Source organism: Paroedura picta, chromosome 2 (genome assembly GCF_049243985.1).
Source record: "Paroedura picta isolate Pp20150507F chromosome 2, Ppicta_v3.0, whole genome shotgun sequence".
NCBI classification, from domain to species: Eukaryota; Metazoa; Chordata; class Lepidosauria; order Squamata; family Gekkonidae; genus Paroedura; species Paroedura picta.
Window position 1 is genome coordinate 130082871 of NC_135370.1, and position 14147 is coordinate 130097017.

Sequence of the window (14147 nt, forward strand, 5' to 3'; positions counted from 1 at the left end):
TTTTACTCTGGAAATGTGCAACATCATTTCTTCTGTATTTGTCTAACAGTGAGGCGAGCTGTAGAACAACCAGTACAACAACCAGCATAATGCAAAGCCTGGCTGAATAAAATCCACATAACTATCATTCAAGATTATGCCCCACTACAGATGCCAAAGAGGAATTCCTGCCATAGTATTCCCCATCGCTATGTACGGCTGTGAAAGTTGGATAATGAAGAAAGTTGAGAGGAAGAAAGTGGAATAATTTGAAATGAGGTATTGGAGGAGGCGTTTACAGGTGCTGTGGGCCATCAAAAAGGCAAATAATTCAGTTCTAGATCAAATCAAACCTGAACTCTCTCTAGTGGCTAATGTTTTTTAAATGATTGGACTATTGTACTTTGGCCATGTTATGAGAAGAATCACTGGAAAATACAATAATGCTAGGAAAAACTGAAGGCAGCAGGAAAAAAGACCCAATATGAGATGGACCGATTCAATAAAAGAAGCTACAACCTTCAGTTTGCGAGATCTGAACAAGGCCATTAATGTCAGGTTGTTTTGGAGGTCATTCATTTGTAGGGTCACCAGAAGCAATTTCACAGCACTTAATACACACACACACATACACACACACACAAAACAACCACAGGAACAAGGATGCAAAAAAAGAAAAGAAAAGAAAAGAAGCAAGATTCAAAAGCCACTCACAAGGAGCATATGTCTGGGGGGGCTAGCTGTGATATAACCCCAACCACCTTCTGATGCTATAGGAATGTGTGCTGTCCTTGCATACTCTCTTCCTCATGTATACTTGGATGGTCAATTAATGACTTCAACCCATGTCTATGGTTTTAGTTCTCCAAACCAGTGGTCCCCAACCTTTCCGAGGCTGGGGACCGGCAGGGCATCGGGCCGCGCCCCCGCGGACCGCGCCCGCGCGGGTCACGCCCGCGGATCGGGCCGCGCCCGCGGGCCACGCCCACGCCGCGCCCGCGGATCGGGCCGCACCCGAGCCGCGCCCGCGGGCCGCGCCCGGGCCGCGCCCGCGGATCGGGCCGCGCCCGCGGATCGGGCCGCGCCCGCGGATCGGGCCGAGCGGGCATGGCCCGCACGGGCGCGGCCCGGCCCTGATTCCCTCTCCCCGCCTCCCGCAGTAAGAAGCTTCCCGGGCCGCAAGCTTGCGGCCTGGGAAGTTTTTTACTGCGGGGGCGGGGCGGGGAGAGGGAGCTGCGGCCCGGTGCCATGGCCTTTGCGGCCCGGCACCGGGCCGCGGCCCGCAGGTTGGGGACCACTGCTCCAAACCATGGTCTGAAGCTGGTTGGGAGAGGAAGTTTAAGCTGTAGGGTGCTGGTTTGGATATAATGGCAATTTATAGCTTGAGCAGGAGGAGAAGCAAAATTTAGTAAACAATTCTGATCACATGTGGGAAGAAGGGAGGGCATGAATACCCTATTCATACCTCTTTCAGACAGCCAGTTGCTAATGGATTTTTGTGTCTTTACAGACACCACCATTCTAGCAACCGCCTGCTAATAGATTTTCATACAAAGCCACTTGTGCCCAGTTACCAAAGCATGGCTGAACTGTTCTTGAGGTAAACTGCTTTATTCCATTTTCACCTCTTCTTTGCATGTCTGAATCACAGTAGTGTGCAATTTAAAGTCTGCCACACTTCCAATAGCTCCACACTTTCCCCCACCGTTTTTCACCGAGTGATCTTCCTCTAAACGTTTTTTGAATATTTTGGACAGATACATTGAGAAGTTTTATAGGGAAGGCAATTGTAAGCCACTATGAGACTCCTGGTAGAGAAAAGTGGCATAAAAACCAACTCCTTCTGCTATAATGCTCTAGTGCTCAGTTTAGAATGTTTTTTTTTAAAGGCTGAGGGCAATCATGCAGCAAAAAAAGAGCGGAGGGATAAAAAGCACAGTGCTGTTAGGAACAGCCAGATCACTTCAGACACAGTTCATTAATGGAATTAAATTTGCAGTATGAAACCTCCATTCCTGTACTGTTTTACTTGGAACCAGGCCAACAATGGAGAACATCTACTTTAGAGTGGTAATGTGAAAGAGGCCTCAGTTTGGCCTTATGTCTGAATTAACAATACAAGTGGGTACTATTGTATAAGCACATGAACGTCCTTTTCTTACTCCATACTTTTTAAAGTCATGGCTTGCCAAGCAGAAGTTGTGGTAGGCTCAAACACTCAGTTCAACCATAATTTTGGTTTGTATCTGGAAGGCCGCAAGAAAGCCAATAGCTAGAGTGGAAAGAAGAACATTTTGCTGAAATCAGGGCTTACTCACTCATCTTTGGCCCATCCATTTTACACTCCTCTGGACTCCTTGTTGGAAGGAGGGGATTCCACTTTAATAAACCAATAAAACAGACCAGCACACACACTCAAGGTTTATGAGTCTTTTTTGAGGGATTCCAAAAATACTTTCAGGAGGAAAACAGTTTCTCCTGTTATTAGCTTTTGCCTTAAATATGTATAATTAGCAGAGGGCCTGAAATCTGCCACCTCCAGGGAATGTGGCTGAATCTGATCAGATGAGCTCTGCAATGCTAAAAATATGTTTTATAAAGAACATTCCAAGTTGCCAGTGTGGGTGAGCTTGAATGGCAGGTGGATAACCTTCTGTTAAGTTGGAGACTGGCTAAGTTGCAGATTTCAGCAGCTGTTGCCTAGAATAATACATGGATTGTTCTCTTGCATGCCCCTTTTTGCTTTTTTGATGCATCTTGAAAAGGAGGAGAGGTGCCCCCCCCCCAACTGAGTTGAGCAAGACAGTTAAAGATTTAAGGAAAGAATGTTGGAGAAAGACTTGGAAACTTTGGACAAAACAGCTTCTCTCTTTAGTTTCAGCATCATTTCTTCAGAAGCATTCAGGGAGACCTGCACATGAAGACAACTTTCCATGCACAGACTGAATATACCTGAAGCTGTCCTACACAGAGCCTATCTAGCCCAATATTGTCCATAGTGACTAGCAGCAACTTTCAGGGGCTCAAGCAGAGCTCTTTCCTCTGACTTACTACTTGAACCTTTTAGCTGGAGATGATAGGGCTGACCTTGCAGCCTTATGCATGCACAGCAAGAGCTCTACCACTGAGCCACAGCCCCCATCCTAAGACAAGCCATGCATATAGCAAATCCCTTTTCTGAATTAGGAACTGCACCTTCATTCTGGATGAAGACCTGCACTGTGATGTTCATCTGACTGAGCCACCCACTTCATGTTACATGGATGGGAAGACCACTGATCATGGTGCCATCATGTCTGACTACTGGAAGTGCATGTGGCAGAAGTGTAAGCCCCTTCAACATGGGGGTTCCAGTGGGAAGCACTGTTCTGAGGCCAAGAGAAGATATGATACCACTGACTTGCATCTTCCAAAATAGCTTCTTGAACTCTCACCCCGCCTTGTTGCTCACAGTTACTGAACCACCAAAGGGTCCATAGCAACTTAGAAGCTGTCTGGAAAGCTGCAGCCCAGCAGTTCTCTCTATGCCTCCACATGTTCATTCAGCTTCATTTCTGAAGGTGGTGGTGGGGAATCCCCATGAATGCAGCATGTGCTGTTCAACAGCATTCACAGTTCTTAGGACTAGGAGCAAGAAATACAAGTCTTCATGGCTGCTTTCTTGTACACATGCAGGCAAAGACCCATTGAAAGGGATGTGACTTTGTTCAAAGAGTATTTAGGATCATACTGCAGAACTGCCTTCCGTAGCCCACTTACAATGCAACGTTCGCACCAAGTGCAATAAAACTTTCTTCCAAGTCAATAAGTTTATCGTGCATGAACAATTTTGTAACACAGTAATGGCGCTCTGAACTAGCTGCCATCATTAAATGTATCAGGAAGCAGATGATCACATGTGTCCAGTATTTCTCTCACCCTTCCTCCAATAACCTCAGGGTGGCACACATACACTCTCTTGCTCCATTATCCTCACAACCGCCCTGTGAAGGAGGTTACACTGAAAGTGTCACTGGCTCAAGTAAACTTCCCTGCAGAATGGAGATATGAACCAATCTGACTTTAGTCACTACCAACTGCTGATATACACAAGAAACTAACTGTCCCTTCACAGGATTCGAAACAGTTCTTTCGCAAACTCAGCAAACCCCTGTATCTTTATTAAAATGCATACAGAAATCTTGGCTAACTGACAGTTGGGAAGCCAGGTGGTACCAAAAAACATTTCTGCAAAGCCTCTATCCCATTCTATTATCTGCAGCCAACAAGAGTGCACTGAATGGTCTGGAGGAAAATTGCTGGGCTATAGCAAAAATGGGAAGGACAGCACATAATTCAATTCACTCTCTTGCACAACACAGTGCAGAATAAACTGTACAACTAAATGTGCATATCAGCAGCCACTCTCAGGAATAAATATTGTCACACCTGACCATATGTCGAGTTGAGAGTTCAAGCATTTGGCAGACTCACAGTTAAGAGCTGTGTATGTGATGCACTGGAGTCACTGCACACAGAATATGTCAAAAGAGATTGTTAAGACTTCAGTGCATCAAACTGTGGCAAAAATAGCCAGGTTTTTCAAGCACCCTAGTTGTTCTTGGAGGACACATTACTTGCTAATTGTTAATTGCCATGATATAATAATAGAAGTATTGCAGAAAAGATTGATAGAGGCAAATATTTTGCTTTGTACTAGTCAATTAAAATAGGGGCGCACAAGAGAGAACTGTATATCAAAGAAAACTGCTAAGCAGTGCATACGTAATTTATTCAGTGGGTAAAATTATGAACAGTCTATGTTTAACTACCTGAAACTACCAGAACTATCAGCTGCACAATCCCTGTGGTGGAATCTGAAGAGGCCAGACATAAATAAGGGCTGAATCCACAGATCATTGGATATTGTGTTATAGCAACCACTTGCAACTGTATTGCTTTGTCCACACAGCACAATCCAGTTGCAAATCATTGCTGTAGTGCAACAACAATACAGCATGTGAATCTAGCCAAGGGCTATTTGGACGCAGCTCAGAGGTGTGTACGTTCTCATCCAAGGGAAAACAGTGGGATAAAGACAAAGAACAAAGAGGAAAGTAAGCTAGAATCATAATATCATAGAGTAGGAAAGGACCTTCAGGGTCATCAAATCCAACCCCCTGCACTATGCAGGAACTCACAACTATCTGTCTATCCACAGTGACCCCAATTTCATGCTCAAATGACCCCCCCCCCACCACCAAAAAAAAAAATCTCCAGAATCCAGCCTGGACTGGAGGAAATTCACCGACGATCCCACAGTGGCAATAAGCAATTTCCTGGGTATGCAAGGAAGGACCACAAGAGACAAACACTGGCACATCCCTTCTTGCCCACCCACTCACAATCTGCCTAAGTTCATAAAATCAGCATTTCTGTTGTTTCTATTAGAGAAAAAATTAACACACATTTTATGGCTTGCTTCTCTCTCATTGAGACATTTCACCTACAGTGGAGAGGAAGATATGTTCTGCAAATTTGTGCTAAGTGATTGTTGTGTACCTATTTTTAACTGATACTTACGGCTCGATGCTGACTGGAGTAGCCTCTCCCATTACTGAAAGGACAGGAGGGGTGACTTCTGCACTATCTGCAAGTAGAAATGAAACCATTTATTCACTTTTTTCTTCTGCTCAAGTAATACTTTGATAGTGGGATCAAATTGTATGAGGTGGGAAAAGAGGGATAACATTTGGTAATCAGTCTCCTTTAACTTTATACTCCACTTCTTCCTCAACTTTAATCGTTAATTGCCTTGCAGAATTACACCATCTCCCCTACCCTCAATGTTTTGCAAATTGCAAGTGTAAACTGCATAAATTCATGGTGTCAAGGTAATTTTTACTCTCAGTAGCATCTAAAAGAAAACTGTAATTGTCATACAGAGTGAAATTGTATGATATTTAGTTTTCTTAGCTTTTCCTCCTAGATATCTTTACTGCTGTTCTTTCTAGCCCTGCTGAAAGAAAATACTTAAAGCATAGATAGTTTTTCTTTATAACTACTAATAACATGGTCAATGTAACCCAGCCCCAAAAGCTTTTTCATTTTCACTGGGATCTATTTGGCATGAACAATGGATTATTTAAATGCATTTTTTATTTTGTCTGGGGTTTTAATTAAGAAGCATGCACTTATTCTACAATTCAAACATTTTTGCCAAATGGTGTCACCTATAAGGGATGCGGGAGGGGTGAGAACAAAGTGAAGGGAAGATCTTAAGAACACCACTCCATCATGCCATGTTTTTTTTGTTTTCTAACACCCCTTCCATCACAGTTTTAGCTACTGTTCTGACACAATTTTCAAATTAAGGAAGTTAAGTCCCAGTACAACAGATCTGCACCTATATCTTAGCACTGGGGTCAGATCTGTATTTGTCATGCCAAAAAATTCTCAGACTTATGGCAGTCAAGATCCTCCCCCAAGCCTGGATGTTCACAGCATTCTACCCCCCCCCCCGCCGCCCCGGACAGAGAAATGTAGAGACTTACTGGATCTAAGTAGAGTCCTGTGTGAGCTTTTAGGAGTCATGGGGGGTGGAACCGAGTTACCACTTGCAGAAAGAATAGCATTGAAATAGAGTCCTGAGCCCTCTCGCACGGGACTGAGTATTGGTGGAGGAGTGTAAGGTGGTAGCTCAAAGTTTCTATCGGAAGGCTGATCTGCCAGGCGTACAGGTGAGCGCAAGTGGCTCTGATATGGCGTGATGTTGGAATAGACTGGAGGAGCAATAAAGGCTTTGGGTGGTATGAAGAGAGGCTCTGGCCTGGGTCGCTGCTTTGGTTTCCGAGCAAACCCCTCCATTTCTTCTTTTGGAGCAGAGCCTTCATGCTATGAAAGAGAAATAGGTTTTTATTCCACACAGCTCATACTAGAGAGAGCAATCCCCCCAAAAAAACATTCTCACATTCTCTCTCTCTCTCTCTTTAAGGCATAAGTAAACTGGTTGGAATGAGGTTAGTGATGGTTTTCCAGTGTATGAAGAATGTATGTAGGCAGAGTGGAAGAATTTCATGCCTCACTACTATATATGACTTTCTTGCAGGGAAAGCAAGGTTCAAGGGGGTGGCGGGTTACAGTGAAGGTTCAAGGCGGTGGCGGGTTACAGTGGACAAGCGATACAGTTGTGTGTGCCCTGCATAGTGCAGGGGGTTGGACTAGATGACCCAGGGGGTACCTTCCAACTCTAGTATTCTACGAGTCTAAAGAATTTCTACAAAGCAAGAAACCATGGAAAGGCAGGGGCTTACCCTCACTTACCACAACCTAAACATGTCTTTCCCAAGTGCTCTCTCTGTATAAAGCCATATTAAGTGACCCTAAGAACCTACAGAATTTAGGAAAATATGTGTTGCTTGCATAATTTAAAATTCTCTATACATGCTATACACGAAAGCATAGCAACCTTTACTGTAAATACTGTCTTTTCACTTAAAAATTTGTATCAAACAGTTTCCAAGATTCTAGGAGGTACTGGTTTGCCATTTTAACACCAGTCAGAAAAAGCCAACACATCCTAAAATTATGCCACCAGACGACAGAGAGGAATCTAGATACAGATAGTTCTGAATGCATTTACAGCCATGATTACAACTCCCTTTCAAGGCTACAGAACCAAAATATACTCTAGGGATTCAACAAGGGAACACATGGTATATATGTGTTTGGGGAGACAGTCATCATTTACAGTCCCAAGAAATTACTCAAAGACAGAATCCACTACACACTACTGTAGAGTACGGATAATATGACCAATAATAACCAATCTGTCCGCCTACTGTCACACAACACTGCCTTCCTTGCATTAGTGCAGTAGAGGCACACACAGAACAAAAAGACTACACATATTATAACCCACTTGGGAGAGATGTCCTCAAACCTGGTAAGGGAGAGGGAGGGAGATCTTCTTTACTAGTTCATGGGATTATTTCTGCCCTACCCCCAGGATTCTGAAAATAGTCCTACCTGAGCAGACATGTCCATGTTCAAATTGCGATTGGACCTTCTCCTAGTAACTATGACAGAAGGTTTGCTTTCAGAAAGGCCACGGTCATTTGTCATGAACCGCTGGAACTTCCCCTCTTCACCTTTCTCCCTGCCAGAATCATGAGAATCCAGTCTCCTCACCGGCACAGACACAGGAATGATGAGCGGTACAAGGCTGCTGTCTTCGCGAGCTTTCTTTGGGGCTGGTGGAGAACTGGCATATTCCACAACACTCCTTGGTGCTGCTGCTGCCACCATGTTTTTGTTCTTTTCTTCTAAACTTTCTGGTTCCTTGGAACAAAAAGACACATCAAGATTTCCGAAGCTTCCCCTCATTGAATACTTTTAAGATCTACATGAAATTCGGCAGACTGGTGAATTTTTTAAAAATGATATTCTCCCTACAAATGAGCCACACTGTCTAAAACAGGGGTAGTCGAACAGCGGCCCTCCAGATGTCCATGGACTACAATACAGACATTTGCTGGCAGGGACTCATGGAAATTGTAGTCCATGGAATCGCAGAATCACAGAATCATAGAGTTGGAAGGAGCCATACAGGCCATCTAGTCCAACCCCCTGCTCAATGCATGGACATCTGGAGGGCCGCAGTTTGACTACCCCTGGTCTAAAACCGTCTTCCTACCAATAAAGATATTCCAATTTTGCCAGCAGGCAATTTGACAAAAAACTGCAGTATTTGAGAAAAATTCTGTGTTACATTAAGTTACAGGACAGAAATGGTGTAACAAATAAAATGAAATGAGTTATTGGTAGGTATAATCTATAGATTAACATTGCACTTAACATGATATTGAGGTTGTGTGGAAGATAAAATGACCAAGGAGATTAATAATGAGCTCTCTTCAGAAATCATGTAAAAAAAAACCCCTCTCTTTACGTGCAAATTATAATAGGAAACTACTTTGAAGTCATTAATTGGTGGTATAGAGCCTCTTGTGGCGCAGAGTGGTAAGGCAGCAGACATGCAGTCTGAAAGTTCTGCCCATGAGGCTGGGAGTTCAATCCCAGCAGCTGGCTCAAGGTTGACTCAGCCTTCCATCCTTCCGAGGTCAGTAAAATGAGTACCCAGTTTGCTGCTGGGGGGTAAACGGTAATGACTGGGGAAGGCACTGGCAAACCACCCCGTATTGAGTCTGCCATGAAAACGCTAGAGGGCATCACCCCAAGGGTCAGACATGACTCAGTGCTTGCACAGGGGATACCTTTACCTTTACCTTTTTTATTAGTGGTATCCCTCTTGATACATTGCAGTAGTTTTAAAATAATTTCCAAGTTAAACTGAAAACAAATTATGGCAACACTGATATTCTGCAAAGATTTTTGTACACTGAAACTGATTCTATGCATGACAGTACAGACTAAAGTCTGGGTCATAACTGTCCTTCAGAAGGTTCCACACACTGTGCAGTTCTTGAATCAGCAAAATGGGACATGATGTACAGCCCAGCATATACAAACAAACCCTCTGCCTCAAAAAGGAATAGGACAGGCAGGGCATTTACATGCAGGACATAAGGTTGAAATTTCATGCCGTCTTCTCCACCCATATCCTACCACATGCTCACCCCACATGCTGGGAGATCAAGACTATATCAAATCATGGGTTCCATAAACCAGAGGAGTAAAGAACATATATTTTATAACTAATGTCTTTTGGCAGTAGGTAGACCAACAACTTGGAAGAATTCCTCCTTTCAGTTCCTGCATGGCACAGATTTCCTCATTCGTCGATTATTGTTAGTTTTGTGTAGTTTGGTGGTGGTGGTGGTAGTGGTCATTTTCCCATTATTTTTCCCTGAGTGCTTTTTGTTAATTTTTCCAATTAAAACAACATGAGAGCACTAAAAAAACACAACCATGCCTATGAACTATTTTCTATTGTATAATAGGTGAAATGCTTCTTAGTGTTTTGCACCAGAACGTTCAACGTGAAAAAAATCTGAGAAGTTTTCAAATTTTTCCAATGGAAAAACAAGAAAATTTCGGTGAGCACTGCGGAGAAGAAGAAAAAAACATTCCGCCTCCCTTTTGGAATGAGTGAAATGAAAGAAAAGGTTTTACTCAAAATGAGCAGTATGAAAAATATGTGAAACGATTTACAACATTAAACAGTGATAATTCCAATATATAGTGTAGATTTATACAAAATTACAAAATTGTTCTGTTCAAATGTATATCATTTTGGCTACAATATGCTATAATGTATTTGTACACAATTACTGAGTTCAAAGGTTTCAATGTTAAGTTTGTTGACAGTCCTACCTATTGTGATTGTGTGAGTGGTTCTGCCCCCAAACAATACTTTTGTTAACTACAGAATTTTCTACTTTCAGCTGTTATTTTTTCCTACCTCTTAAATGGCAAAAATTAAGATATATGTGGTATGATAGCATAGGGTGCAGCTGTTCACAGCTCTTTCTCAAATACTGGGTGCATCTGCAACTTTTCTTAAATAAAATTAAGATATTTTAATTTTTAAATTCTATATATCTGCCAAGTAGTAAATTTTTATATGCTACATTATAAACCATGCATTTTACATTGTTCAGTCAGTAAAACTTCTGGGGAAGTTAGAAACCATTAAGTCTTCTGTTCCTGATGGCATTCACCTGACGGTTCTTAAGGAACTTGAATGTCAGATAGTTGATCTACTAACCATATGTGTAACTTATCACTAAATTCAGCCAATGTACCCGAAGACTGGAGAGTAGCAAAGGTTACACTGATGTTTACAAAGGGATCCAGAGAAGAAGCAGGAAATTACAGACCAATCAGCCTAATGTCTGTCCCAGGCATATTAGTAGAAACTGTAATTAAAGATGAAATTGTTAGGCATACATAGGAACAAAGCCTGCAGAGGGAAGTTCTGCTCACCAAACTTTTGGAGTTCTTTGACGAAGTGAACAAGCATGTAGACAACGGTGACTCAGCAGACATTACACACTTGGACTTTCAAAAGACATTTGACAAGGTACTTCACCAAAGACTCCTGAGTAAACTTAGCATTCATGGGAAAAATAGGACAGGTTTTCTTATGGATTAAAAAGTGGCTAACAGGAATCAGAGAGTAGAAATAAATGGACAGTTCTCATACCAATTTTTTTCAGAATGGTGAAAACCAAGGCTGAATGTGAAGAGTTCTAAGAAGACCTCCACAAACTGGGTGGCAAATTAATTTCAGTGTTGGTGAGTGCATGTATAGGCTTATGGGATCTGAGCTTGCTGAGACTAGGGAAATATCTTGGGGTCATGGTAGATAGCTCCATGAAAGTGTCAGTCCGGTGTGCTGCAATAGTGAAAAGGCCAATCTCTAGGTTAGAAATTATTAGGAAAGGGATTGAGAATAAAACAGCCACTATCCCTGGATAGCTTTATGGTGCAGCCTCATTTAGAATACTGTATACAGAACTGGCTGCCGTATCTCAAAAAAGCCATTGCAGAACTGGAAAATGTACACAGGAGGGCAACCAAGATAATTAGGGAATTGGAGCACCTTCCCGCTGATGAAATGTTGAATACTCTGGGACTTTTCAGTTTAGAAAAGCTAAGAATAAGGGGGGACATGATAGAGGTTTATAAAATTATGCGGGGGGTAGAGAGAGTTCACAAAGAGAACTTTTTCTCCCTCTCCCCAAATGTAGGAATTCAAGGGCATCCAATGAAGTTGATGGGCAGTAGGTTCAGGAATGGAAAAAGGAAATACAAAGAAAGTTATTAAAATGTGGACTTTGTTACCATAGGATGTAGTAATGGCCTCAGAAATAAAGTTTTTAAAAAGGATTATATGGATTCATAGAGGAAAAGTCTATCAATGCCTACTAGCCATGGTGACTGAGAAGAACCTCCATAACCAGAGGCAGTCATTCTTGGATTCCCAGAGCCAGGAGGCAAAGCCAGGGAAAGCCTTGGCCTTTATGCCCTGTTGTTGACCACCCAGAGGCACTGGTTGGCCAATGTGTGAGGACCCCAGAGGCTAAGTGTCCACAAAATATAAATGATCAAATTATATTAACCATGATTGCGCACAGTTTATAAAGTTAAAAACTCAGACAAGGCCCAAAGGCTAATTGCTGAAATCTTGGGTCTCCCTCCTGCCCCCTTCCCCATCCAATTCCTTCTAACTTTACAATCTGGTAGGCTACAAATTATTATAGATTTTTTAGCTGATATAACAGTATTTCACTGTGGCTTTAAATTTTAAAAATCATAGAATCATAGAGTTGGAAGGGGCCGTACAGGCCACCTAGTCCAACCCCCTGCTCAACGCAGGATCAGCCCTAAGCATCCTAAAGCATCCAAGAAAAGTTTGTATCCAACCTTTGCTTGAAGACTGCCAGTGAGGGGGAGTTCACCACCTCCCAAGCCAGCCTATTCCACTGCTGAACTACTCTGACTGTGAAAATTTTTTTCCTGATATCTAGCCTATATCGTTGTACTTGAAGTTTAAACCCATTACTGCGTGTCCTCTCCTCTGCAGCCAACAGGAACAGCATCCTGCCCTCCTCCAAGTGACAACCTTTCAAATACTGAAAGAGGGCTATCATGTCCCCTCTCAACCTCCTTTTCTCCAGGCTGAACATTCCCAAGTCCCTCAACCTATCTTCATAGGGCTTGGTCCCTTGGCCCCAGATCATCTCCGTCGCTCTCCTCTGTACCCTTTCAATTTTATCTACGTCCTTCTTGAAGTGAGGCCTCCAGAACTGCACACAGTACTCCAGGTGTGGTCTGACCAGTGCCGTATACAATGGGACTATGACATCTTGTGATTTTGATGTGATGCCTCTGTTGATACAGCCCAAAATGGCATTTGCCTTTTTTACCGCTGAATCACACCGCCTGCTCATGTTTAGTTTACAAAATATTTTATACTTGTTAATTTTATTGGTTTTATTGAATTTTTAGATTATGAAAATATAAATCCCTAAATAAATAACTCCCTAAACTAACAAACAAACAAGCAACATACAATGCTAGACCTAATGCGTTTCGACCCCAAAATGGGTTTTCCTCAGAGGTAATGCAGTAGAGAATGCAGACAGCAGCCAGTGAGATAGTTTTCCTCCCAATTCATTCTCTATGAATAACAAGATCAATTCAAATGGAACTGATAGATGTCCATTTATCAAATGTAAGTCTGGTGTGTTTCAATAACTTCTGTGCATGTATGAAAGCAAATGAGGTGTGAGATAGGATGCTGGGCTAAATGGTCTATTGTTTGATCCAACAGGGCTCTTCTTATGTTCTTAAATTTGAAAAGGGAATAAACATTGCATATATTTCCATTTTCCTCCACGCTTCTGCATGCACGCACACACACGCACACACACAAGGCATGGCCCCCATATTTTTCAATGGGTCCAAAATATCTGGAAAAAAATATATCTCCAGTTCCTGTCCCCCTCAGTATTCAAGGGGGGTTAAAAGCAATGGAAATAGTTCCATTTTCTTTAATTTGGCTCTCCGTTTCTGTTGTTTACATGTATTCTTGTTTTATGAGCATTTTTTACATTCTTGTCGTGGCCTGTGTTTTGAATCCCTAAGAAAGGAAGATGTCAGACAAGTTTTAAATAAAAACATGATTTCTTTACATGTTATTTTTTGTATTAATTCAATTTTAACCTTGCTCCATTTTATCCTTACAATAAGAGAGAGGTTAGATCAGTGGTTCTCAACCTGTGGGTCGGAGCTAGGGTTGTGCGCGGTGGTGTCCAAATTGGCCGTTCCAGGCTGACACAAGCAGCGCCGCACTATGGGGGGAGGCGTGGGTGCTGGTGCACAACTCAATGAACACATGCAGGTATGGCAGCCTAGAACAGCTGATTTGGACGCTGCCACACACAACCCGACTCAGAACCCCTTCTGGGGTCACCTGGCCTGTTCTGGGGGGTCCCCAGGTTGGTTGCCATCATGGTGGCAGTGGCCGGTGGTGGTAGCAGCCACAAGCGGTGGTGGGCAGTGGCAGCAGGCGGCAGCGGCGGAGGAGCCATGACCACCTGACTGTTGTGCGCCTGCGTGTTAACACGCATGCTGCTGTAGTTGGGGTCACCAACTCAGAGCGGTTGAGAACCGTTGGGTTAGATGGTTATTTGTCCATGACCACTTACTGAACTTCACAG

The 14147-nt window shown here is 42.8% G+C and overlaps 1 protein-coding gene across 4 annotated transcripts in view; it reads right to left on the bottom strand.

Moving 5' to 3' along the window:
* The window catches only part of MIDEAS (mitotic deacetylase associated SANT domain protein), a 115672-nt gene that overhangs the window by 21864 nt on the left and 79661 nt on the right, over window positions 1-14147 (bottom strand). For 3 of the 4 annotated variants that reach the window (XM_077322724.1, XM_077322723.1, XM_077322721.1), the window contains 3 exons: window positions 7987-8298; window positions 6513-6852; window positions 5542-5608 (listed from right to left, as the gene is read on the bottom strand). In XM_077322724.1, coding sequence (XP_077178839.1) covers window positions 5542-5608; window positions 6513-6852; window positions 7987-8298 — 719 coding nt within the window. The remainder of the gene's footprint in view (window positions 1-5541; window positions 5609-6512; window positions 6853-7986; window positions 8299-14147) is intronic. The other variant, XM_077322725.1, reaches the window with a different exon arrangement.